This window comes from Kogia breviceps, chromosome 18 (genome assembly GCF_026419965.1).
Source record: "Kogia breviceps isolate mKogBre1 chromosome 18, mKogBre1 haplotype 1, whole genome shotgun sequence".
In the NCBI taxonomy this organism is placed as follows: domain Eukaryota; kingdom Metazoa; phylum Chordata; class Mammalia; order Artiodactyla; family Physeteridae; genus Kogia; species Kogia breviceps.
Window position 1 is genome coordinate 9,048,960 of NC_081327.1, and position 24,340 is coordinate 9,073,299.

Here is a 24,340-nt window from a genome sequence, read left to right on the forward strand (position 1 = left end):
ATAAATAACAATTATTAAAACTATCCACTTATTTGCAAGAATATTTTAATGGCTGTCTCCCCCACTGCACTGTGGGCTCTGCGAGGGCCCAGCCTGTGGGGCACCACCTGTGCCCAGCTCAGGACAGGCAAAGAACAGGAGCTCAGTGAATGTGTGGTGAATTAACAAAATACAAATAAATGCAGAACCAGGGCAAAAAACCAGGAGCCCCGATTTCCCGGCCACAGGCTCACCTTCAATAGGCCAGGCATGAAGGATCCCTTTCTTGGGACCCACATTCTCAGCAAAATCACCAACCTACCTGCCCCCAGCTTAGACGGGGAGATAAGAGGAACTGACCATATCAATAAATGTCTTGAGTTTTAATGAGTCTGCCATAGAGCCTTCTTCCCCACTTCTCCATCCTGGGGGCCCAGAACTCGGCTCAGGTTGGGGTAAGAGTGGGGGAGGGGAATAAATGTGAATGGGACTGAGGGACTGGGGCTGGGAGAAGAGGCACCAGGTGAGGAGCAGAAAGAAGGAGCTAACCCAGGCCCTGAAACAAGCCAGACAGCCAAGCCCTTTTAGCATCCAGAGAACACCACGGTGACCAAACAAAATACATGTGGTCCTTACTGGCAAAGTGGTGTCATATTGTGCCCAAAGTTCCAGGGCAAGTCTGTACTGGCCCCTAAGTGCCTGCTGGGGGCGCACTCAGAGTCAGGAGGAGGCCCATCCGGTACCTGGAACTTGGGCAGAAGGCGCGATCTTGGCCTGGAGGGTGGGAAGGACACACCAACTTGGGCCTGGAGAGCTGGGAGGGGGACGTCCTCGGGTCAGGAGAGGGTCTCATCTTGGGCCTGATGAAGAAAACCATACGGGGTCCCTGGAGCCCATAATTAAGTAGGTAGTTTAAACAGGATGGGAGATGCAAAAAGAAGCAGAACCAAACCTAAGGGTACAGCTGGACCCAGGAAACAAGATAAGGCCAAGGGGGTGGAGCTAAGCCCAAGGAGAAGGAGCCGGGAGGTTGGAAGAGCAAGGACTAGGAGGAGATGGAATCAGAGCCAAGCCTGGGGAGCAGGAAAAGGGTCCAGATTAGAGGGCAAATTCCAGAGGTGGGACTAGGACTAGAGACATCAGGGAATCTGCGCCAGAAGCAGGACCAGCCCGTGGGAACAGAAACCAAACTGAGGAAGACAGACTGAAAGGAAAGGTGAGGCTCTGTGAACCGCTAAGATGGAGACAGATTAAGGAGTGGCTAGTTACCCAGGAGTTTGAGCCAAGCTTCAGACACACACAAGCTCTGAACCAGGGAGCAAGAACCAGGACCAGGGGGAGGAACCAGATGCTAGGGCCTGGCAGGGCTACACAGCATTAACCTCCCGTCCTCCCCCCCACCCCACCAACACACACACACAGAGCATTATCCAAAGGGCGGGGTTATCCCTGAGGGTGACAGCAAGATGGGTGGGTGGCTAAACAGGGCACAGAGCCGGTCCCAGAGGCCGCAAGGCCTACCCCCAGGGCTCAGTCAGGCGGGAGACTGGGTCACGGCTAGGCTCGCGGTCCCGGGTCTTGTTCGGGCTCGGTGGGCGGCACGCCGCGGATGTCGGGCAACAGGCGGCAGCCGGCCACGATATCCAGGCGCTCGGCCAGCGCGCAGAGGTCCCCCCGCGCCAGGCGCACGCTGTGGGCCGCCGCCAATCCCGCCGCCTGGGCAGCCGCTAGCCTACCGGCCAGGGCGGCCACATCACGGCCCGCGCGGCGGTATACGCCGCTCACCGCGGCCGCTACGTCGTGGTCCAGCCGCGCCTGGCTCTCAGCCAGCCGGAGCTGCAACAGCGAACGCGCGGGGGCGGGCGCCGGGGCCTCCTCCTCCCCCCATGCCTCCCCGGCAGTCTCCCGCTGCACCACGAGCGGAGGCAGATCCCTCGGCGCGGCCTTCGGCTCCGGCTCCGAGTCCGAGTCGGACTCCGCGGCCTCCCCGGCCACCCGCAGTCCCGTGGGGCGGCCGCGCGTCGGGCCCGAGGGGACCAGGTACAGCTCCTCCTCCTCCGACGAGGACGCAGAGAGCTCCGAGTCTGTCTCGGCCGCCTCCCCCGGCACCACCGTCTCAGGCCTCCGCCGACGACCCTGGGACGCCATGGCGCGAGCTAGGGAGAAGACGTGCGAAGGGATGATATGAGAGGCGGGCGCCCTGCCGTGGTTAAAAGGCGCAAGTTCTGGATTCTCAGCCTCTCCACGGACTACCTTAGCAATTTGGGGCCATCTGCTTCCCCTGCCTGGGCCTCAGTTTCCTTTTCTGCATCATCGTCCCTGATGATGATGATGATGGGGGCTACTGGACCCCAGCCTCCTCAGTGTACTGATGGTAAAACTGAGGACCCGGAGTCCCAAACTAAGCTCTTTCCGATTTTGCCTCCTAGCAGAGGCCACACCCTCCACACCGTCCTCCAAGCCTGTCAGATTCGGAAGCACACGGGCTCCTGAGCCGTTCAGGTACCAGTGCCTGGGTCACAGAAAGGGTAACAGCCCAACTGGACTCTGGGAAGGGTGCACTAAGGGCAGGGTAGGGAGCGCTATCACCGAAGACCGTACCGAGTCACCGGAGAGCCCAGCCTGCGGGATCCGCTACCTAGACGAAGTGCAGAGTCTTCACCGAGAAAGGAGAAGGAGGCAGCCCCAACCAATAGAGGAGCAGGTTGGGAGGGTGTTGGCGGCCAATCACCTGGGCCGCTCGCCTACCAACCAGGAAGCAAGCCCTCGGGACCAGCTTTGAGGGGGTGTGTGAAGAGCCACGTGAACATGGGCATGGCCAATAGGAAAGCTGTTGGGCTGGCGCTTCCGGATTGTGCTGCGAGGCGTAGAAACAAAAGGACGAGAAGTCACGTGTAACAAGCGACTCGGCCTATGGAAATGCTCGAGGACCCGGAAACGGGTAAGAAGCAGACGGAAGGGCGGAAATGCTTGTCACGTGCTGCCGATATAGACAAAGCAGGCCCTCCCCCTAGTCTCCCAGGTTCAGACGCGCACCACGAGAGGCCTTAAAAGGAAGGCGGGGCTAGCCCGAAACACCAATGGAAGCGAGAGTGGGCGGGCTCGCGCTTAGGTGCAGGAGGCGGGGGCCTGCCCAGCCGGGCCAATGAGAACACGAGGCGCTGGACGGTTGTTAGGCAGGGGTGGCCGGCGCATGGCTGACGCGGCACTGTTCGAGTTTCTGCACACGGAAATGGTAGCGGAGCTGTGGGCGCAAGATCCGGACCCCGGCCCCGGGGTGAGCGCCGGGCCCCGGGGGGAAGGAGGCACGGGCCGCGGTGGGAAGGCCGGGTCGAGGCCCCGGGATGAGCAGAGGGCGCGGCACCGGCCCGGGTCGAACCCCCGCCCCGCCCCTGCCTCGCTGGGAGACCTGAGGCGCCAGCTTCCGCCTCTGCAAAGCGGGATCGCAGCAGGGCCGGCCTCGAGGGTCGCAGCTAGAACTGAGCGAGACAGTTCGGGGTCAGGCTCTTAGCTCAAAGCCTGGCACAGAGTAAGCGGGTAGCAATTATAGTAATTACGATTATTGGGTATATATTGAGAAGTTATATATTGAGCCTGGGTTGAATCCCGCCTGCACCACTCATACAGGGTGTGAGAGCCAGTGATTCGACCTCTGTGTGCCTCAGTTTCCTCCCTTGTAAAGTGAGATCATAACAGCACCTAAGACTCCGAGCGAGACATTTAATTCATTCAGCAAACTTACTGAGCGCCTACTGTATTCAGGGCACTGTTTCCCTGTCCTCGTGAAGCTTACGTCTTAGTAGGGGAAATCAAAACAAACAATAAATAAAAATAGAATGTGCCACCAGCTAGTGAGACGTTTTATAAAGACAACTTCAGCAGAGTCGGGGAAAGAAGAGAGGTGCAGTGGTGGATGGTGGAGGAAAGCCTTTCTGAAGAAGAGAAGGGAGGAATCAAGCCCCGGGGATAAGTGGGGGGAAGAGCATTCCAGGGAGGGGGGAAGCCTTCTGTGAAGCCCTGCGGAAGGAGCGTGCCTGGCATCTTGGAAGTTGGCCCTCATGAAAAATAAATGCTCAGACTTCAAAGCACTGAGTACGATGTCTAGCACCTAATCAGCCCTCAAAACACGGAGCTCTTGTTTTAAAGTCCGTTACCAAGAAGAAAGGGTGATGGAGAGAGTAGGTGCTTAATAAGTGGGGCTGTGCTCACTTTTTTCATTATTCTTTCTATGATCATCATCATCAGTATGCAAGACATTTTTATTGGTCTGTTTTCTTCCCAATTCAGGAGGACAAGGGTGTTGCTTGTTATCATCTCAACATAGTTTTTTCAAGTTCATTCATTCAACAGACTGTCACTAAAACCTGCAAGGTGCCAAGCTTTGCTGTAGGCTCTGGGGATTATTCAGCGAACCATGCCAAAACCCTTGCCCTCCTGGAGCTTACGTTATAGTGGGGTAGATGGACAAATCAGATAAATGAGTATATATTGTACCTTGGGAAAGTGCTATGAGAATGTTAGCGTGTGGGAGAGGGAGTGTGCACTGGCCTGTGTTTTGGGGAGGGGGCTGCAGTGTCTCAGCACCCCATCCATCCTGGTTTTCAAACCAGAAACCCGGGAGTCCCTGACATCTGCCTTTACTCCCTCACCTCCAGCCATCAGCCAGGCCCTTCCTGTTGTGCTGTCTAAATATGGTTCCCATCTGGCCCCTCCCTGCTTTAGTCTGGCTTCCCTCCTCTCTGCCCTGTACCAGCCTCCTCCCTCATCTTCCAGCTCATTTCACCTGTCACATCATCACTGCCTTGACACCTATTAATCCTTCAGATCTGGGCTCAAATGTCCCTTCCTCGGGAAAGCCCTCCCTGAGCCTCCAGTGGGAGTGGGGTATCCTTGTATCACGATAAGTATGTATCTGAATTATGTACCCATATGATCCTTTGATTCACAGCCTCTCCTCTGCCAGGCTGCCTGCTCTGTGGTATGGATGGGGACCGGGTCTGTGTGGATCACCCCATAGCAGGTCCTCAGCATGGATTTGTTGAAGTGAGTGCAGCCCCTGTGCCACGGAGGGTGTGGACGGGGACTGGAATTCACTTAGTATCGTGGCCAATAGTAGCACCCATCATGTGCCCTGGTGGGCTTCAGATTCCTGACTTCGTTTGATCCACCTAACAACCCACAAAGGTCAGCATGATCCTCCCCACTTCGTAGATGAGGAAACAGAGGCTTTTATACATGGAGTCTTCACTGTCAAGTGGCAGAGTCAGGAATGTAACTGGGCCTCGCACTTCCACAGCCTGTGCTATATACTCTCGCCTGTCTTTCTCAATGTCTTCTCTGACGCGCTGGGAGGATTTTAATGGGTTCCTGCGGCCAAGCAAGTGGGGGGGACACGCGGTTACTCAGCTTTGCTCAGCACCGGGCTTTTAGAGCACGAACGCGCCTGTGACACTTGGGTGTGGCTCTCTGCCCAGCTGCCTCTGCGGTTCTGATGCTGGGGTCCCACACCAGAGATTCTGGTGGAGCTGGGCCAGGAGGTGGCCTGGGTGTCAGGCCTCAGAGCTTCTGGGTGGTTCCTGTGTGCAGCCAGGGGAAGGACTGCCGTCTCCCCCACATTCTTTCAAGCTGGGAGCCCCGTTTCTTAGCACATCGTGGGCAGCTGCCCTGTTTTCGCGCAGTCTTTTCTCTTTTGCTCCCGGCCCCTCCCCTCTCTGCTCCTTCTCTTTGGTCCAGCAAGTGTCCTGTCTGAACGACATGCAGGCCTCCTTCTGTTTCTTGGGTACTTATCGTGTCTCCAGCACAGGATTTTATCTGATTTAGTCCTCAGAACAGCACTCTTGAGGTTGACGTCATCATCCCGTTTTACAGGGGAGGGACTGACGCACCAGAGAGGGAGGGCTCCTCCGACGCTTCAGAGCCAGGATCAAAGGCAAAATCAGGACTCAGGCATCCGTGCCAGAGCTCATCTGTGGCATTAGGCCTGCCCCTCCCACCTGCCCCAGAACCCCTTGAGGAAATCGATGGTGGCTGGTTCATCTCTGTCCCCACAGCACAGGCGCCCAGGAGCCACAGTCACTGTTTAGGGCTTTTTGATCTCCACGTCTTGCCTGATTATTGGTGGCTGTTGAATGGATTCTCCTGGACGGTTACGGGTTGAATGCAAGACTGGCCAGAGGAACTGGGAGGTCGAAGGGCCTTTGTTATCAAAGAGGGAAAAGTTCCAGGAGTCCGAGGAAGAGGCTGTGGTTTGTCCACCTCAGGAGCTCTGAAGATAAGGGGAGCCTGTGGGCAAAGGAGTGAACCCCTCTGTGTGTGTAATGAGCTGTCATCCACTGGCTGCTGGCCCGGGAATGGCCTGGTCCCCCGAGGCCCAGTGAGTGCCCAGGCCAGCCCCTTCTCTCAGGAGGGCCTGTGGTGGGTGTAGCAGCCATCAGATATAGTCCTTGTCCTCAGGCAAGAGCCTGGAAAACCAACCAGTTCCTGGCACAGTGGATAGCAGGGGGCAGAGCCCTGGAGGGGGCGCAGTGCATCTGAGGCCACAGAGCCAGCAGTGGGGTCTCCATGTGGGAACTGGGGCTCTGTCCTGAGGGCGGTGGGGGCCAGAGAAGGTTTAAACTGAGGTGTGCCAGGCTCAGATTTACTTTTCCGGAAGTCCTCCCTGGCCATGTGGATGAGACTGGATGGAGATTGGGTGGGGAAAGGCGCTGCTGCAGGAGCCCAAGCAGAGGTGAGGGGTAGACGGAGGGCAGGCGGAGGGGGGGCTGGGTGAGCTCGGAGAGTGTCCGGGGAGAAGGTGGGATTTGGGGTTGTCTGGGCACCACCTGGGTGCATGAGGACAGGGCGACAGGGTGGGAGGTGTGCTCTCACCCCGTCACTCACCTGGTCACTCAGCATAGTTCTTTTGGGTCTTCTGGGGCCATTCACCTTGGGGAAGCTGGCAGTCATCCCTTCTCCCTGTGCTTTTTAAAAATATATTTATTTATTTATTTATTTATTTATTTATTTATTTATTTATTTTTGGCTGCATTGGGTCTTCATTGCTGCACACGGGCTTTCTCTAGTTGAGGCGAGTGGGAGCTACTCTTCGTTGCGGTGCGCGGGCTTCTCATTGCGGTGGCTTCTCTCGTCGCGGAGCACGGGCTCTAGGCATGCGGGCTCAGTCGTTGTGGCTCGCGGGCTCCAGGGCGCAGGCGCAGTAGTTGTGGCGCACGGGCTTAGTTGCTCCGCGGCATGTGGGGTCTTCCCGGACCAGGGCTCAAACCCGTGTCCCCTGTATTGGCAGGCGGATTCTTAACCACTGCGCCACCAGGGAAGTCCTCCCTGTGTTTTTCTTGAGGCAGGAACCAGCGCTGCTCCTTCCTGGGATGCCCTGCCCCGGGCCGGCACAGAGTGGCTCCGTGGGTGGGGCTTGAACCTCACAAATAACTAATAACTAAGGGGCAAGGCAGGCCAGGCCCACAGCGCCCCACCCAGCGCCACTGAGTTTCAGTCCAGGACGGGACCAGGGGGGAGGCAGTCTGGTTTACTTGTTTTCCATTCATCCTACTCGGAGCTCTGTGGCCCTTTTCGGTCTGGACACTTGAATCTGCCCTTAGCAGAGCACATGTTCCTCTTACGCTCCTTTCATTATTTCTTCTCCCGCATTGTTCCATCTCTCGCAGTCAGAGGAATCCTAGACTTGCTAGCTCTCTCTCCGCATGTCAACTTTTCTCTCATTTTTTTTCCTACCTCATGCTTTCCTTTTATCTTAACCATCTGTGAGGTTTTACCTACCTTCCAGATTCGTCTCTTTTTCAGCTGCCTCGTGAACAAACGTTTCTTTTGGCAACCATTTCATTTCTAAGAACGTTCCCTTGTCCGACTGTCCCTTCCTCCAAGTGCCTGTGCTGCTTCATGGACGCCCCTCGTGCGCACGCCGATAAGCCTCCTCTGAGGGGTCCCCCCTGTCTCTCCCATTATCTCGGTTCCTCTCCATGGGCTGTTGTGTCAGCTCCGCTGAGGCAGGTGTGGGGAGCCCGGAAATGCACGGGCTCTGGGCTGGGCCCCAGAGGCTCCCAGTGGGATGGGAGTGTCCCGCCTTGCCCTCTCTCCTCGACTCCCTAGCGTCTGGAGAGCTTGGGTAGGGACTGGGGCTTGAACACTGCTGAGTCCTGGGAGGCGGCTGCCAGAGAGCAGGTGGGGTTCTGCCGCCCTCCTCCTCCACCCTCTTTCCCGAGTCACCACCCGCTCACCCTCCGCCCTCCCCTCCCCAAGGCCTCTCCTCCTCCCTGCTCGCATTATTACCCCCTCCCCCCCCACCCACCCCCACCCCCACCCCCGTCTCTGCAGCGCAGCAGATATTTAACGGGCCCCTTTCAAGGGCCGGGGACCACGGAGCCAACAGCAACAGCTGCTGCAGAGCGAGCTGCCGGTCACACCACCCCTGTGAGGTCGGGCCCCCTCTGCCCTCTCACCAGCTTGTCATGCCCTGGGCGCCCGTCACCCCCCACTAGGCTTGCTCGGCGAGCTCCTGGAGGCCAGTCAGGAAATGTCTGTGGGAGTCCTCGGGACACAGATGCACTTAGAGTGGAACCCGGCCAGGCCCCCTCGGGGAGCTCACCTCTAGGAGGGAGGTGACGCAGGGGTGGCAGTGATCCAGGTGCTGAGATTCGTCAGCCCACAGAACGGAGCCCCTCCTTCGCGGGGCTTTCCTCCCCTTTCCCCATCAGCTCGGCATGCAGTTGGACAGATGCAGAGGCTGCAAATGACAATGAGAGTCACGCTTCCTGAGGCTGACTCAGAGCACTTGGCTTGCACTTACCCACTCCCTGAATCCTCACGAGGACCCTGGGAAGGTCCTCATTTTACACGTGAGGAAACTGAGGCACGGGGCAGCTGGTAGGGCTCAGGGGCTGATCTGGCCCCGGACCCCAGAACCAGCCACCAGGCACACGTCCCCCTCTCTGCCTCTCATGCCCCAAGCTCAGATCCCGCACATCCTGAGTCTTCAAGCCCTCCCCGCAAGGCCGGCCCTGCCGTGCTGGGAAGAAACCAGAGAGCGCACGCCAGTGCCACCAGCGGGAAGCGGTGTCCTTCCCCAGGCCCGGTTCCCGCTGGAGGAGCACAGAATGGCGGGACAGGGCCTGCGTATCACGTAGCCCAGCAGAGCAGAGGGCCAGCACGCAGGCCGCCTCTGCTCCGACCTCCCTACGCCTGGCGCATCCCCCCAGCGGGCCTCAGCCCCGGCCACTTCCCTGGGGCAGGGACAGCTGGGGGCGTTGCCCCGGCCGCCCACCCACCTGCCACCTGCAGGAGCCAGACCTGCTCAGGTCCGAAGGACAGCCCCGTGGCCGAGGGTGCCTCTGGGAGCCGTGACCTAACCCCTCTGTGCCTGGTCTCCAGGTGTGAAATACAACCCGCCTCATGGGGTTGTTAAAATTAAACAGGGGGGTCGGTACAGGGCACCCGGCACAGGGTGTGCTCGAGTCCCAGTTCCTCACTTTGTTCGTTCAGCATCTGTTTCTAACGCACCTCCTCCGGTGTGCCCGGCCCCGTGTTGGTCACTACAGGCCATCCTGGTAATTCTGACGCCCCCAGTCTGGGCCAGCCTCCCTCACCCGCTCAGCTCTCTCCAGGTCACACAGATCGAACACACACACAGGTCAGCTCTCCCCCAGCCACACCGTCCACACTCCTGGGCACGTGGACAGACACCAGGTGCAGCCCTCCTGCCACCCCTGTCCGCGTGCCTCAGCCCCTCCACCGTGAGACCCTGGCCTGCCCTCCAGAAGGCCGCGTTGCCACCACTGCCTCCACCGGGCACCCGAGGGAACGTTTCCCTCCCCTGTTCCCCTGTGCGTCCCTCCCAGGATTCTCGGCTAGTATGTTAAGGCCTAGTGATCACAGTTGACTTTTCAGCCCCGCTGCTGGCCAGAGGCCCGGGCCCATGCTTTGTGGACCCCTTACTCGTCACATGAGCCCCAGGGCACGTCGCCTTGAGTTTCTGGGGGTAATGGGAGTGCTACTCCACAGGGTGTTGTAAGGACAGACACTGAAAGCACATATAGGAAGTGACAGGTGTTACCAGGAAAGACTTGACCAGCAGGGTGAAGCTGAGCCTGCAGAAAACCCCTGTTTTCCTGGAATGAAGCGGAGCAGGTCCTGAGGGCTGATGGGGTTTCTGGAGGCGTGTGAGGAGGTGGAGGGACACCTAAGCCTAACGGCCTGTCCTGCCAGCCTGTGCAGCAAGGCCCTCTCCTCTGGGCCTCCTCGCCCTGCACGGGGCAAGGACGGCAAGTCCCCTGGCAGCTACCACACCCGGCGGCTCCCAGCGCCTCTCTTCCCTGGCCTTCTAGGGACAGAAGACGAGCCTGTCGGTCCTGGAGGGCATGGGCTTCCGCGTGGGCCAGGCCCTGGGCGAGAGGTGAGAGGCGGGCAGGAGCTGAGGTGGGGCCCCTTCCTGGGCACAGCCGGGCGGGGAGGGTACCTTGCTCCACACAGGAACCCAGCCTGGTTTCCCTCTTCCTCATCCCGGGGCTCCCCCCTCCCCTGGCCTGGCCCGCCACCCCAGGCTGCCCCGGGAGACGCTAGCCTTCAGGGAGGAGCTGGACGTCCTCAAGTTCCTATGCAAAGACGTGTGGGCGGCCGTGTTCCACAAGCAGATGGACAGCCTCCGCACCAATCACCAGGTGCGTGCCCACGCCGTGCCCAAAGGAGCTGGGGAGGGGAATCCCGCGCGCGCGCGGGCGGCTGCAGCAGGCCCAGCCCGGCCAAGCCGGGAGGCAGGCACGGGCCCCTCGGGGCCTCTGTGCCGTCCTCCAGGGGAAGCCGGGAGGCTGCCGTGGGGCGTGGCAGCTGCTTCCAGCCTCCCCGCAGGCCTCCCGGGATGCGCCCCAGAGCCGGCAGAAGGCCCCTTGCGGCGGGCGGTGCCTTGCCTTGGCCTGATGCTGCTCGTCCGGACCTGGTCCTAGTTCGCATTAGGAGCCCGTGCTGTGCGGGGGGGCCCCGCGCGGGCCGCTCCACGGGCCTGGCCTGCAGCTTCTCACCGCCACCCTGGAAGGTCAACGCGCCCAGCGGGGCGGGACACCAGGCCCGGGGCGGAAGGCCCGTGGGTCCTCGTGCAGCTCCGAAGGACAGGCCCATGACTGACCACCACGGTTTTGAGGGAAGGGTCCTTCCAGACCTCGGCCCAGCGGGGCTGGGCCCTGGGTCCTTGCTTCCCCTCCCCCCCCCAGACCCCATGGGCCCCTCCTCTGTCCCCAGGGGACGTACGTCCTGCAGGACAACAGCTTCCCCCTTCTCATCCGGATGGCCTCGGGTCTGCAGTACCTGGAGGAAGCGCCCAAGGTACGGGGGGCGGTGCTGGGACTCCAGCCCCAGGCAGGCCTCTCCCTGAGCCCAGGACCCCGGGAGAGGGAGGGGCCGAGCGTGGTCCCCCTGGTCCTGGGTGTTGGCCTCCCCCCTCTGCCCACAGTGACCTGTGTCCCCCGCCCCCAGTTCCTGGCCTTCACCTGCGGCCTCCTCCGGGGCACGCTCAGCACCCTGGGCCTCAAGAGCCTGGTCACCGCCTCCGTGGCAGCCCTGCCCGCCTGTGAGTTGGGGTGGGGGGGGCTCCCGTCCGAGTGAGGCAGGGGTCCCCCTGCTCCCGGGGGGCCGAGGAGGTGGGGCCGGGCCACCCCAGCCCCATCTCACAGACGGGGAGTCTTGGGCCCAGAGAGTTTAAGTCGCGTTGCCCAGGCCACGCAGCTGGTGCGGCGCGTCCGTGCCCCTGCCCCTGGGTGTCCCCCGCAGCCTGCTTCCCCCGGGGCACGCCAGCCTGGAGGAGACAACCCTTGACCATGACCTCTGGTCGAGTGGTTTCGAACACTCTTCCCGGCACGGGAACCCGGGTGGACATGACGGGAGTCTCCCGGGTTGGTGCTGTGCCGAGGGGCTCCACAGGCAGCCAGGCCCCATGGAACTTGCAGCCGGCGTGATGGGCTGTGCGCCTGACCCCCGGTGCCCTCCATCAGACGGGCCGAGGCCCCACCCTCACCTGGGGGCGGCCTGCAGGCGTCTTCCCCTCCGCCAGTCCCCGGGCCCACTCGTCACGGGGGGCCTGGGACCCGAGGAGGCAGGATCTGAGCAATACACGCCCCAGGAGCCCGTGCCAGCCCCTTCCCCAGCAGCTGACGTGCTTGGCCTTCACGCCCCCGGTCACCCACACAGCCCCGGGATGCAGGCCAGGTGGGCAGGAAGCGTCACCACCCTCGGCCAATGAGGAGACTTGATGCCCAGCTGGGGGCACCCAGGCTGTTGGCGCAGGGCAGGGGCGAACAGCTCTTAGCTACTGGGTGCTGCCTCTCCCCTCCGGTGCCAGCCGCAGGCTAAAGCCAGCCCTTCTCTTCCAGGTAAGTTCCAGGTGGTGATCCAGAGATCCTGAGGGAGCCCCAGGCCCCACCCCCAGCCGAGCCTCACGCCACCCCATCCCGGGGACCCAGCTGCTGCCCGCGGTGGTGGCTGGTGCCGGGGAGACGGGTCCCACCGCTTCAGGGCCTCACGAGCACTCAACAAATGGGTGTCACAGGGAGGTGTGGGTGTCCCGGGGGGCAAGGTGGGCCCCGCCCCAGTCGGGGCTGGTGTGGAGGGAGCCCACATCGGACACGTCCCTCCGCACGGCAGGTGCTCAATAAAGGTTCTGTACGTGGGACCAGATTCCAGGTGGAAGGCGGGGGTCACGTAGAGTGCCGGGGGCAGGGTCCCCTGCAGAGGGACTGTTTGTGTCACAGGTCCTGCGGGGGAAGAAGGCTACCCTGTGTGGCTCCCCATCCCGCCCCCTCCTCCCCAGCCTTAGCCCTGGAGCTTGCCGCCTCCTGCCCCGCACACCTGGCAGGGGAGGGTGGCCCCTGACGCTGGCACCCTTGCCAGCGTCAAGTCTGGGGCTGCTCTCTTCCCAGCGGGGCCCACAGAATGGACCTGTCCCTAGGAGGAGGGCCAGGGGCCCCCGGGGTGCTGGCAGGGGTGGGCTGGGCTGGGGCTGCCAGGACCAAGGACGGATGCAGGTGAGGTGGGCCAGCCAGACACCCTCAGCTCCCCCCAGAACACACACACACACACACACACGAGTACACAGTTCACGTGCCTGGTGGATGCAAGTCATACCAAGAGACGAACAGTGGCCAGGCTGACCAGTCCCTGGGCAGCTCGGCCTCCATGCCTGTACCCCGCCCCCTGCCGCCACCTCCAATGTTTACATTCATAGCATCCGGGGGCGTCACCTGTCTGGACTCTGCCAGGCTCTGCCACTTGCTGCCTGATGTGGGTAAGTACCCCCACCTCAGAGCTGTACACCGAGGCTGCGGCAGACCCAAATGGGAGGAGGAGGGGTCTCCTCAGTGGGTGGGGCTCCTCTGCAGACAGCCCATGCAGCCCCTCCCCGGCACACACAGCTGAGCACCAGGTCCCTGGCCTGCCTCCGTGCATTTGCACAGGCCATTCCCTGCCTGGCCCACTCCCCAAACTCCTGCTCCCTCTCCAGTCTCCAGCAGCCACCAGCCTGGGCTGCCCACCACATCCCTCGGGGCAGCTGCTCACTCGCCTGGCGCCTGCAGCCCTGGCGAGGGGGGCTCCTAGACAGCCTTGTCCTGCCCTGCCGCCGTGTTTACTTGTTTATGTCCCGCCACGCTTCCCCTTGGGTCCCTCTGGGTCCCTCAGCTGGGTGCTGGCACTGTCCGGCACGGAGCCTGCAGATGTTTCCCAAACGAATTGCAGTCATTCAGCTAAACTGTGTGCGTGCGGACGGGGTGGGGGGAGCGGGGGATCGGCCCAGCCCTGCCCTCAAGAAGCTCAGGGCTGTCCTGGAGGTTCCCCCCCAGACTCACCATGCCCCCACTCAGACACACCAGCCTGGCCTCCCTGATGGGGCAGGGGTGCTGGGAGGGGGGCAGAGTCCTAAACTGGCAGAGGACAGGGAGGAGGAAGTTGCTTGAAAGCCTGGTGAGGGGAGGGAGAAGTAGCCCAGGGGAGGGAAGGGGCATAGCTGGGCTACAGGGGGCAGTGTCTGGTCACTGGGCGCTGCTCTGTGGCTGCCTCCCCCATCTCCCGGGGGAGCCTCTGTTCGACCCATCACGCCAGCAGCAGCCACAGGGAGACAGGACCCTGGAGAGCAGAGGGCCCCCCCGCCACGCTATGTCTAAGGTACCTCCTTCCCAGCCATCCCCACCCCCAACCCCGCTCTCACCTCTCGAAGAACTCTGCAAGGCGCCTCCACCTACCCAGCACAAACCACTGCCTGCAAGGCCTGGCTCTGCTGCCTAAGACCGGGGGCAAGGGACTCCAGCAGTCCGGGCCTCCGTTTCCTCATCTGTAAAGGGGGCATTCACCCCCACCCCACTGGAGCGTGGCAAGGAGGAAAGAGGTTACTGTAGATAAAAAAGCATGTTGGGACTTCCCTGAAGGTCCAGTGGTTAGGACTCAGCCCGTTCGCTGCCGGGGCTGGGTTTAATCCCTGGTTGGGGAACTAAGATCCTGCAGTCCACGCGTTGGAGTCAAAAAAAGAGAAGCAAGTACGCTGAACGCGGCTCCTGGTGAGCCTGGAACACGCGTGTCATCATCATTTTATGGGGAGCATCTGGAGCAGCTGGCAAATGGGACAGTTGGCACCACTGTGGCTGAGCACCAGGCTGTGGGCTTCGGGGACTCCTCCTGACCACCACGAGAGGCACGCACGGACGCCAGCCTGCTCAGCAGTGAGGAAGCTGAGGCTCAGAGAGGTGAAGTCACCTGCCCAAGCTCACACAGCTGGGCCCTGGAGGAGCTGGCACCTGAACCTGGGGCTGCATCTTCTCTGGGCCTGGACTCCCAATCCGTGTCCTAGCTTTCTTCCCTCCCACAGCATAAGTGCCCAGACCAGGAGACTCTCTGGCGGGTCCCGCCCCATGAAGCAGCGTGGCCTGCCATCTCCATCCCTTACTGGGGTACCGCGTGGGGGGGGGGGGCGGGGCGGGGCGGGGCGGCGGCAGTCCCCAGTCCTTGCGAGCTGAGCACACCAGACAGGGACTGGGCAGGCTTGCTGGGAAGGGGCGGGGACAAGGTGGGCAAACCGGTCGGGCCACTGGGCTCCTGGCTCCCAGCTCCCAGGCCTCTCACCAGTCACCAGTCGGGCCGGCGCTGACGCTGCCCGACGGCGGGGCTGGCAGAGCAGCTCAGCTGGTGGCAGCGGCGGGGCAGGGAGCTGGGGCTGCGAGGCTGCCATCAGGTACGGGGGACCCCAGGCCAGGGGGGATGAGGTGGGCAGGGCCCCCAACCCTCACCGACTCCAGCTGTCACCCCCTCCCGTTTCCTCTGCCCCTTGCGTTCTCCCGTGCCTGCCTCTAAAACAGCCTCCTTTCCTCGCTTCTGCTTGGGGCTCCTCACACTTTAAACCCAGTGCCCCCCACCTCATCCCGAGTTCGTTCAGCCTCTCCCCAGAACAGACCGTGCAGACTTCATCTGCCCCCCTAGAGTCCCCCTTCCTCCAACCCCTCGTTAGGTCTCAAATGTCTCAGCCCTGACATTTCAGCCGCTCGCCTGCTCGGTGGCTCACTGCTCCCCGCCTCTCACCGCACTGGTTTCAAGTCCCTTCAAAGGGTGCCAGGCTCCACCGCCCACAGCACACCCGCCCAGTACCTAGCTCCCCACTAATCTTCCTCAGCCATCCCCTGGCTCCCAGCCCAGGTCGGCTCAGCACCCGCATTGTCCCAGCCTCTTGGAAACTCCCAGCGGCTCCCGAACACCCAGGCCTTGGAAATCTCACCCACCCCAAATCACCCCCCAACAGCCCCCAAGCGTTCTCATCCTCCCGCGCCTGGCTGTCCCGTCCCTCCATCCTGACCTCTCCCTGTTACTCTGAAGAGCACCCCCATGCCACCTGCGTAGCCCAGGACCCCAACATCAGGGATGAGGTCTCATCTATCGCAGGCCTCGGGGCCGTCCCGCGGGTGGGTGCTTGCTGCTGGCGCCCAAGGGGGCTGGGTACTGAGCCTGGCCTCTCCTCCCCCCCCCGCCCCGCCAGCAGGCCCACCGGCCGCCATGAACCAGCACTACACCGTCCAATTCGCCAAGGATGTCCTGCCCCCCCGGACCCCCACCAAGCATTACTCCTCGGACAGGGAATTGGGGCACCAAAAAGGTAGGGGTTCAGTCTGGGCGGTCCTGGTCACAAGAGAGACTTGTGAGTGGTGGGCTGCTGAGCGGATGGCCGAGCAGAAGAACCTCAGGCCCCCGGAGGGAAAAGCCACCGGCGCTCACCATGGAGGCGTCTGCACAGGGGGCCGCGGGGACCGCAGTGGGCCGTGGGAGGTCAGAGGTGCGAGCCTGGGCTGGGGATGCCAGCAGGGGGGGGGCCCACCTGGCCTGCCCCTCCCCCCAGCGTGGACAGAATTCTTCCCAGCCCCCCGTGGCAGCAGCTCTGCCCCGCTCACGGCGCCCACAAGGGGCCGCCTGCAACCACTACTGCCCGCGTGCAACTGGCCAGCACCCCCCCAGCCGGCCCCTGCACGCACCCCCTCACCCGCCGTGGCACGCACCACAGCCAGCAGCAGCCCAGCCCTACCCTCTGCAGCCAGTGCCCTCCTGGAGCCCAGGAGGCCCACGGACACCTGGCTCCTGCCTGCCCCCATAACCCGTAGCTCCCTTCACCTCCAACAGGTCCGGAGCTCAGCCAGCCTTCCCTTCCCGGGGCTCTGTCCCTGCCACGCTGCCTCCCACCTAGGCCTGGGGCCTGCCCTCCTCACCCTCACTCCGGGTCCTGTCTGGGAGGGCACTCGTCCCTGACACTGGGCCTCCGGGAAGCCACTGCTCCTTCACCTGTCGGGATCCAAGGCTTCCAGGCCAGGCCTGTCCGTGCCGCCTCCGCCCCGGGCTGGCCAGGGGCCAGGGCCCCAGCTTTTGACACCCTTGCTCTGCTCCCTCTCTTCCCAGCCCTCCTGACTTGGGGCAGCGGGGTCTGAGCACCAGCTTGCTCTGGTGTTGGGGGGTGCAGCTGCAGCAAGAGGTAGGGGGTGGCCCGAGGGTCGGAGAGAGCACAGCCCCATGACGGACCCGCCCACCCACCCACCCACTCACTCATTCACTCTGCGACCAGGTACTGGTTGCCTGCAGGGGGTGCCAGGCTCTGTTCTGGGGGTGTCACAGGAAGCAGGGCAGACAGAGATCGCTGCCCTCATGGAGCTCCCGTCCTATAGGCGGTGGGGGGCGGGGGGAGGCAGGTACAGGAAACAAGATAAACAGGGAAGTTCAAAAGCGTATCACCGGATGATAACCACGGTGCCAGAAGAATAAAGCAGGGAGAGGAAATGGGGTTTGCAAATTAAACAAGGCCGCCAGGCGAGGCCCCATCAAGTCTGCGTTTAAGAAAGATGGGGCAGTTCTCGCGAGTAAATAGCATTAGGATCAGCAACTGCAGACTCTGAGGTGGCCTGTTCAAGGGACAACGAGGAGGTACGTGTGGCTAGATCAGGGGAGGTGAGGAGGAGGGTCAGACGGGGTCCGAGAGGGTGGGAGGTGGCCTCGTGGATGCAGTGAGGGCTCAGCCTTCTCCCCCTGGGGAGGTGGGAGCCACGAGGGCCCAGAGCTGACTCGGGATGTGACCTGAGAGTTGACCGCAGGAGGCAGGGCAGGAAGCAGGAGTCCAGGCGAGAGGTGCCGGCAACCTGACCAGGGAGGTGGCCGTTTCCAGGTCTGGTTTGAAAGTAGAGCACAGCTGAGCGGGGACTCAGCTCCAGGTCAGGCACCACCTCATCGCTATAGCCTCTGGGCCTCAACGCCCATTTCACACACAGGTCAGCAGAGGCTCGGCGAGGTGAGGTCAGCCGCTGACCAGGCAGAGCAGGCTCAGGTCCTCCCCAGCTGCCACCTCAGCTGACCTTGGCCCAAGTCTGCCTCCTGCCCTCCCAGCTGTGCCTCCAGGCCCAGTGCTGGCCCCCAGCGAGGGATGGATGCTGCAGCCCCCGAGGCCTCTATGAAAGCGGGCGTGTCGTCCCCACCACACACCCTGAAGCTGGCCTGGCCTCCCCCCCTGCCCCACTGCCAACTGAGCCCTACCTTTCTGGTGCCCTGACTCCGGGTCCAAGATGCCTCCCAGAAGCACCACTCTGCCCGGGTCACGCGGGGAAAGGTGGCAGCGCCAGGACCCAGAAGACACATCTGTCTGGGGCTCGGGGCGGAACTAGTGACTTGTGGGCACGGGGTCATGGAGCGGGAGAGGGATCAGAGTAAGGGGTGGACAGGCAGCTGCGGAGCCTGTCCATGCTCGAGTCAGGCTAGTCGAGCAGAAAGGAACAGACTCGGCAGAACTTTTGAGGGTGTAAAGCGCCATCTTAGGTATCTGAGGGCCCGGGAGTCTCAAGAAAACCCTGTGGGGTTTTCCCAGGGGAACCGTGATCCTGGTGACCTGGGGCCAGGGCAGCCAAGTTCCCACACACCTCTGCGCCGGGGCCGGGGTGGGTCTAGCCTCCTGGCCTTTGCCTGGTGGATCCGGGGCCCAGAAGGGCAACATCTGGTCCTGAAGGAGGGGGCTGTCCGTGGCCACAGAAACCCTCTGTCGGAGGGTTTGACCTGAGTCATGGCTGGGAGTCAGGGAGGCGGGTGCCGGTGCCGGGAGGGACTGAGGGCAAGCCCTGAGGAGGGCAGACGGGGAGTAGGGTGGTGCCTGGCCAGCGTCATTGACTCAGTTTCCCCACCTCCACCCCCTCCCCACCCCCGGGGCCCCAGATATCCTGACAGAGGATGACATCTACTGCAGCTGCCTGGCCAAGACTCTCTGCCACGTGCCTGTCCCTGTGACCGTGGGTTTCTATGCCCACTTTGGCTGCCGCCTGCACATGATGCTGGACAAGATCATCGGTGAGGATCTGCGTGTGTTGGGAAAGGAGGGATTAAGGGAAACGGAACCTTTGGTCCCTGCCCAGCTCCAGGCTTCCCTAAGACCTGCTCACCCCTGAAGCCAGTCTGCCAGATGCCCATAAATCAGCATTAACCAGGTCCCTCCCTACGCCTTTGCCCCCCTCCCCCGCCAAGTCCACTGCAAGGAGTCTTTTCTAAAATACACGTCTAGCCCTGTCCTTCCCCTGCTCAAAAGCCTTCCATGGCTCCCCAGCACCCTAGGGAGAAAGCCCAGGTTCCTTGCTTGGCTCCTGCCAAGTCCCTCCAGGCCTCTGTGCTCCTCGGACCTATCTCTTCTCCTCAGCCCTGGCCGAGGGCCTGGCGACCACAAGACCCCTGACAGATAATGTTAATTGAAGACATGAGCTGAAACTTAGCCTGGTTCAAATGCTGCTAGAGCTCAGACCCCAGCCCCAATCATGGCCAGAGAAGCCAGAGGTGCCTCTCACCTCCGTGTGCCCAGCCCTGGTGAGCACCTATCAAACAAGCCCATGTCCTGCTCCTGTGTTGTCACAGAGCAACAAACAAGGTCCTGGAAGGAGAAAAGATTCGGCTCTAAGGTGAAAGGAAACAGAGCTTCTATTCTACACTGAGTGGCTCCGACTCATGCCCACTGGCTCACTCACTACCCTCACAGCAGGCAGATCGTGCCCCCAATCTCTCATGATCCATCCTCCAGACATTGCCCCCAGCACTTCCTCAGCACCCAAGGGACACAGGGTGGCCAAAACAACCAGGGCCCTGCCCTTCCTGGGCTCACAGACCAGTGCGATCGACAGACCTGTCCCCAGACAGGGATGACCCAGAGTGGGCAGGGCTGCAGTGGGGGAGCCCAGGGTCACCTGACCCAGCTTGGGGATCAGGGAAGGCTTCCTGGAAGAAGTGATAGCTGAGCTGAGAGCTGGAGGAGAGGCAGTAAGCCAGGAAAACTGGACCAAGGGTGTACACTTGCTACCCAGCATTTCTCTTCCTCAGCACCTGGCATGCATTCTTTCATTTATTAGAGCCCTCCCTGCCCCCACCGGTCCTCTCTCCTCTGGGGGCTCTACTTCTGCTCTCCCCTGACCCCCCAATTCCCCCTCAGACCCTTTCCTGTTCAAGCCTGGCTCCAGGCCTCTCCTTCCGCACTTCTGCACCTGCCCAGCACTTGGGGACGGGCCCTGGCTCCCCATCTAACATCCAGGCCCTATCCTGGCCTGAGCCAGGTCTAGACGCTCACACCTTCCCCTGCGCCCTCGGTCCCGGCAGCGCTGATGCAGCAGGAGGCGACCCAGTGCGAGGCCGAGGAGCTGCAGCACGTGCAGCGGCAGCCGCGGCCCGTACGGGGCTGGGGCTTCTCGAAGCTGCTGTGGTACCTGGTGTTCCTGCAGCCCATCATCACCGAGGTGCATCTGCAGCGCAAGAACGTCAAGTTCCTCTTCATCCGCTTCAGCGCCTGGCAGTACGCGGGCACTGACAAGCTGTGGGCCGGCCTGGTGACCACGCTGTGCGAGGGCATCCGCCAACAATACGGCGCACTGCCCTTCAGCTTGTACTCGGTGCTGGGCAAGAAGGCGGCCATGCGGCCGGGCTTCCGCCAGCACGAGTGGCACTGCCGGCGCCAAGTGTGCCTGGCACTGCTGGCGCTGCTGGCGGCGCTCAGCCTGGGAATGAGCCTGCTCTACCTGTCGATGGGCTCCCACGCGCTGGGCCACAACAACCTGTTCCGGGCATTCGGCGGCGCGACCACCGCGCTTTCGGGCTCCGGACTGCTCATGGCCGTGTACTCGGTGGGCAAGCACCTGTTCGTGAGCCAGCGCAAGAGAATTGAGCGGCTGGTGTCGCGCGAGAAGTTCAGCAGCCATCTGGGCTTCATGTGCGAGGTGAAGAAGGAGGTGGGGCTGCTCACCGACTTCCTGTGCTTCCTGGAGATCTACCAGCGGCGCCGGCTGCGCGTCGTGCTCGAGATCACAGGGCTGGACACGTGCTACCCGGAGCGCGTGGTGGGCGTGCTGAACGCCATCAACACGCTGCTGTCCGACAGCCACGCGCCCTTCATCTTCCTCCTGGTGGTGGACCCCAGCATCCTGGCCTCGTGCCTCGAGAGCGCGTGCTGCATGAGGGGCACGGCCGACAACGGTTACCTCTTCCTCAACCGCACCGTCACGCTACCCTTCTCCGTGCCCATCATGGGCCGCCGCAGCAAACTGCAGTTCCTGCACAATGCGGTGCGAAGCTGCCATGACCTGCTCTGTCGCGAGATGACGCTCAACGTGAGGTCGCGGGGCGGGGCCGGGGGCGGGGCTGGGGCCGGGGGCGGGGCGGGGGAGGGGGAGGCGGGAAGGGAGGGGGAGGCGGGAAGGGAGGGGGAGGCGGGAAGGGAGGGGGAGGGGGGAAGGGAGGGGGAGGGGGGAAGGGAGGGGGAGGGGGGAAGGGAGGGGGAGGGGGGAAGGGTGGGGAAGGGGGGAAGGAAGGGGCCGGGGGCCGGAGACCTGCCGCTCCTGGAGATGGGGGGGCTGGCCCGGGGCGAGAGTGCGCAAAGCCTCCTGGAAGCCCAGGCGGCGCGCCGCATCCGGGAGGCGCTCTACTGCCTGCACGACGAGTGCGACTGCCTCTTCGACTACGTGCCCGACAACGTGGTGTCCATGCGGCGCATCGTCAACACCGTGCCCATCACCGTGCGCCTGCTACAAGAGCAGCAGGGGGACTTTGGGGGCCTCTCGCCGCGCCAGGCCGTGGCTTGGGTAGTGCTCGCCAACCAGTGGCCGTGCCGTCTCAGTTGGGCCCTACAGTGTCTGGAGGACGAGCAGCAGGCCGGGAGCGCGCCCGAAGCCTGCGCGCGCCTCTGGGACGTGTTCTGCGACCACAGCCTCGAGCTGCACGCCATGACCGGGACGCTGCAGAAGGTGCTCGACCTGGACGGCGACCCCGAGCTTTTCCAGCGCTTCCTGGCCGCTGACTTCCCCTTCACCGTGGCCGAGGCGCAGAGCCTCTTGCACTGCACCGTCAACCTGGACCACTCCATACGCCGCCGCATGGGCCTCATCCGGGCCATCAGCACGCTCAAGCCGCCCTGCCCGCCCAAGCCCCCTGCCCGCAAAGCCCCGTAAGCCGCCAGCGGAGCCAACCATGCCCCCGGGGCGGCTTGGGCAGGCCAGGCTCCTGCGCGTGACTGCGAAGCCCACCAACCCCCGGCCGGGGGCAAGTCGGGACCCGTGGCCTGAGTGCCCTCCACTTGGGGTCAGTCTAGCCCAGGGGGGCCTTGAATGGAGGACCTTGGGCGCAGCCGAGGACAACACTTCCTTCTGCCCAGATGAGAGCGTTGGGGGCCTAAACTGGACCCAAGTCCCAGGGTCCAGTGTCTGGAATGAGGCCTGTGGTGGCCACATTCCCCAGGTGAATGTGTGAGCCCGAGAGAGCTGTTGGCAGTAGCCACCAGGAGGCAGGCAGTGTATCAGTGACAGTGTCTGAGAGCCCGGGCAGAAGGACCCATGCGGAACTCGGGGTTCAATAAACGAAGATGTGAAAACCTCAGATTGGTCTTCATGGCCCAGTCTCCCCAGCTCAGTGAGGACTGGCCACCAGGCCTGCCCTGTTCTGCCAAGCCCACTTCATCCCCAGGGAGTCGGGCAGCCTCAGCTGGCAGCCTGCTCCCTGGCACCCCAGAGGCGGGAGTGGCTGCTGGGGAAGCGGGCGAGGCTGCGGAGGCCGGGGAGATGAAGGCCAGAGGGATGCGCCCAGCTGACTCAGTGGAGCGCACCCAGGCCTCCGGGGATCCAGATCCCTGTCCCCACACCCGAGCTCGCCCCTCTGTGGGCGGGGGCAGGAGCTGGCATCCCCGAGGGTGGTGTCCCCAGCGACCTCAGCAGGCTGCTCCACTCGGGGTGGCTCCTCCCCTGGCGTAATGAGTTAATTAGGCCTCGACGGCACTCCGGTCAGCTGGGGCTGGTAGCGCCGCCCCCACGAGTAATTGTCCAGGGGGTACCTGCCTTACGGGTCACTCCAGGGCCACCCAAGGAGGCCCCTCGATGAGGACAGGGAAGTTGAGGGGCATCGGATGGGGCACATGTAGGCCAGGGTGGAACTAGGGCTGGACTCCACCACCACCGTGGCTCACCGCCTTCCTTTCCACCGGGGGGACAGAGACCTACGAGGGGGGCGCCACTCCTCAGGGCAGCTTCCCAGTCCTCACTAGTCAAACAGCCACACGCTCAGGCCTGTGGTGTGCCTGGCCCAGTCCAGTGCAGGAGGGGGCATGACTTCTGAGCCAGGGCCCTGAGAGCCAAGGGGACAGTCCCAAGAGCTCTGCAAAGATGCCCAACCTCAGGCCCTGCAGCCTAGTGGGATACTGACCTCACACGCCTTACCTCCAAGGCTGGCCACAGCACTCCAACATCCCTGGCCGATAACCGGTTCAGAGTGGACATGGGGCAGAGAACCAGCCTGTGACTTACAGGAGCTTCCGGGACTGAAGCCCTGGCAGTCCTGGCCTGGCTGAGCTAGTGGCACCACCCTGGGCGTGCTGAGAGATGTTTTCCAACAGCAGAGGGAGAGCCTCTGCCCCAGAATGAAGCCACCACAGGGAGAGATGCACGGGTCCTCGAGACGCTGTTAGACCGACATCTCTGCAGACGTGCGACTGAAGACAACGTACATCCCTTCCCGCGGCTCCCTCGGCCAACTTGACTTGGGCTTCTGTTTCTTACCACCCAGAGTCCAGGCTGGAAACAAACTGGCCCCAGCAGTCTGGGCTGCTGGGGAGGCAGGACTAACCCTTAGATTTGGCTGGAGGTCGGGAGCAGGACTGAGGACACTGACCCCCGGGCCCCAGGAGGAAGCTGCTCCCCGTGACAGCGGGATGCTGAGCAGCGGTCAAACTGGTGCCCAATTTATCTTAGACTCTGACCGTGTGCCTGCCAAAGCTAGAGCTTTGGGAGACAAAGAAACAAAAAAAACAAAACCAAAACAGTATGTCAGAGGGGCTGGGTGTGGCCAAGATGGCTCCCTGTCCCCCGGCATTCATGGGCCTCTACAGTGTGGGGCTTTTGCTGGGGACTTGCGCCTAGAAGGGAGCGTGGAAGTGACGTGTGCCCCTTTCCCATCACAGCAACGAGTTAAGAGGCAGGTTTGCCTTCTCCACTTTCCTCCCCCACCTGCCTCCTGGATGCAGGGTCTCCTGAGGCCCTAGGGGATGGCAGAGCCACCAGAGGGCGCGGGGGCCTGGCTTCAGGAGTCACTTCGTGGAGAGAAGCTGCCTGTCACCCCGAACACCCACATGCAGGAAAACAAACATCTCCCACGTTAGGGCATCGAGATCTAAGATGTGGTACAGCGCCTAGCTTGGGCGGTACTCGGATGGCTGAAGGCAAAAGAAAAGAAAATACTCGGCCAAAGGGATCTAACGCCGTGATCCAAGACCCCTAAAAGGTCGGAAAATCAGAGCATTGCAGAATTGGTCCATTAGTCTCCTGGGGCTGCTGTTAACAAAGCTCCACAAACTGGG

General features: G+C 62.4%; 3 protein-coding genes across 5 annotated transcripts; 2 read left to right on the forward strand and 1 right to left on the reverse strand.

Annotated features, from left to right (window-relative positions):
* Positions 1-28: 28 nt before the first annotated feature.
* On the reverse strand, positions 29-2,761 carry BLOC1S3 (biogenesis of lysosomal organelles complex 1 subunit 3). Its single transcript, XM_059045390.2, has 2 exons — positions 2,581-2,761; positions 29-2,135 (listed from the first exon to the last, which is right to left on the reverse strand). The coding sequence occupies exon 2, from the start codon at positions 2,125-2,127 to the stop codon at positions 1,537-1,539; it is 591 nt and encodes a 196-aa protein (XP_058901373.1). The 5' UTR covers positions 2,128-2,135; positions 2,581-2,761; the 3' UTR covers positions 29-1,536.
* Positions 2,762-3,060: 299 nt separating this feature from the next.
* On the forward strand, positions 3,061-14,671 carry TRAPPC6A (trafficking protein particle complex subunit 6A). 3 transcript variants are annotated; one of them, XM_067019810.1, is made up of 7 exons: positions 3,068-3,256; positions 10,314-10,381; positions 10,529-10,646; positions 11,221-11,304; positions 11,455-11,548; positions 12,166-12,183; positions 12,348-12,644. In XM_067019810.1, exons 1-7 carry the CDS (start codon positions 3,125-3,127, stop codon positions 12,377-12,379), a joined length of 546 nt encoding a protein of 181 aa, XP_066875911.1. In that variant the 5' UTR covers positions 3,068-3,124; the 3' UTR covers positions 12,380-12,644. The 3 variants fall into 3 exon arrangements, with proteins under 3 accessions (XP_058900951.2, XP_066875911.1, XP_058900957.1); XM_059044968.2 differs by lacking the exons at positions 12,166-12,183; positions 12,348-12,644 and adding an exon at positions 13,199-14,671 and having other exon boundaries at positions 3,061-3,256; XM_059044974.2 differs by lacking the exon at positions 12,166-12,183 and having other exon boundaries at positions 3,074-3,256.
* Positions 14,672-15,101: 430 nt separating this feature from the next.
* Positions 15,102-22,371, forward strand: NKPD1 (NTPase KAP family P-loop domain containing 1). Its single transcript, XM_059044975.2, is given in 4 exon segments — positions 15,102-16,105; positions 18,688-18,819; positions 20,107-21,173; positions 21,312-22,371. Coding segments are annotated over 4 exon segments (2,181 nt in total). The 5' UTR covers positions 15,102-15,873; the 3' UTR covers positions 22,062-22,371.
* Positions 22,372-24,340: the final 1,969 nt, after the last annotated feature.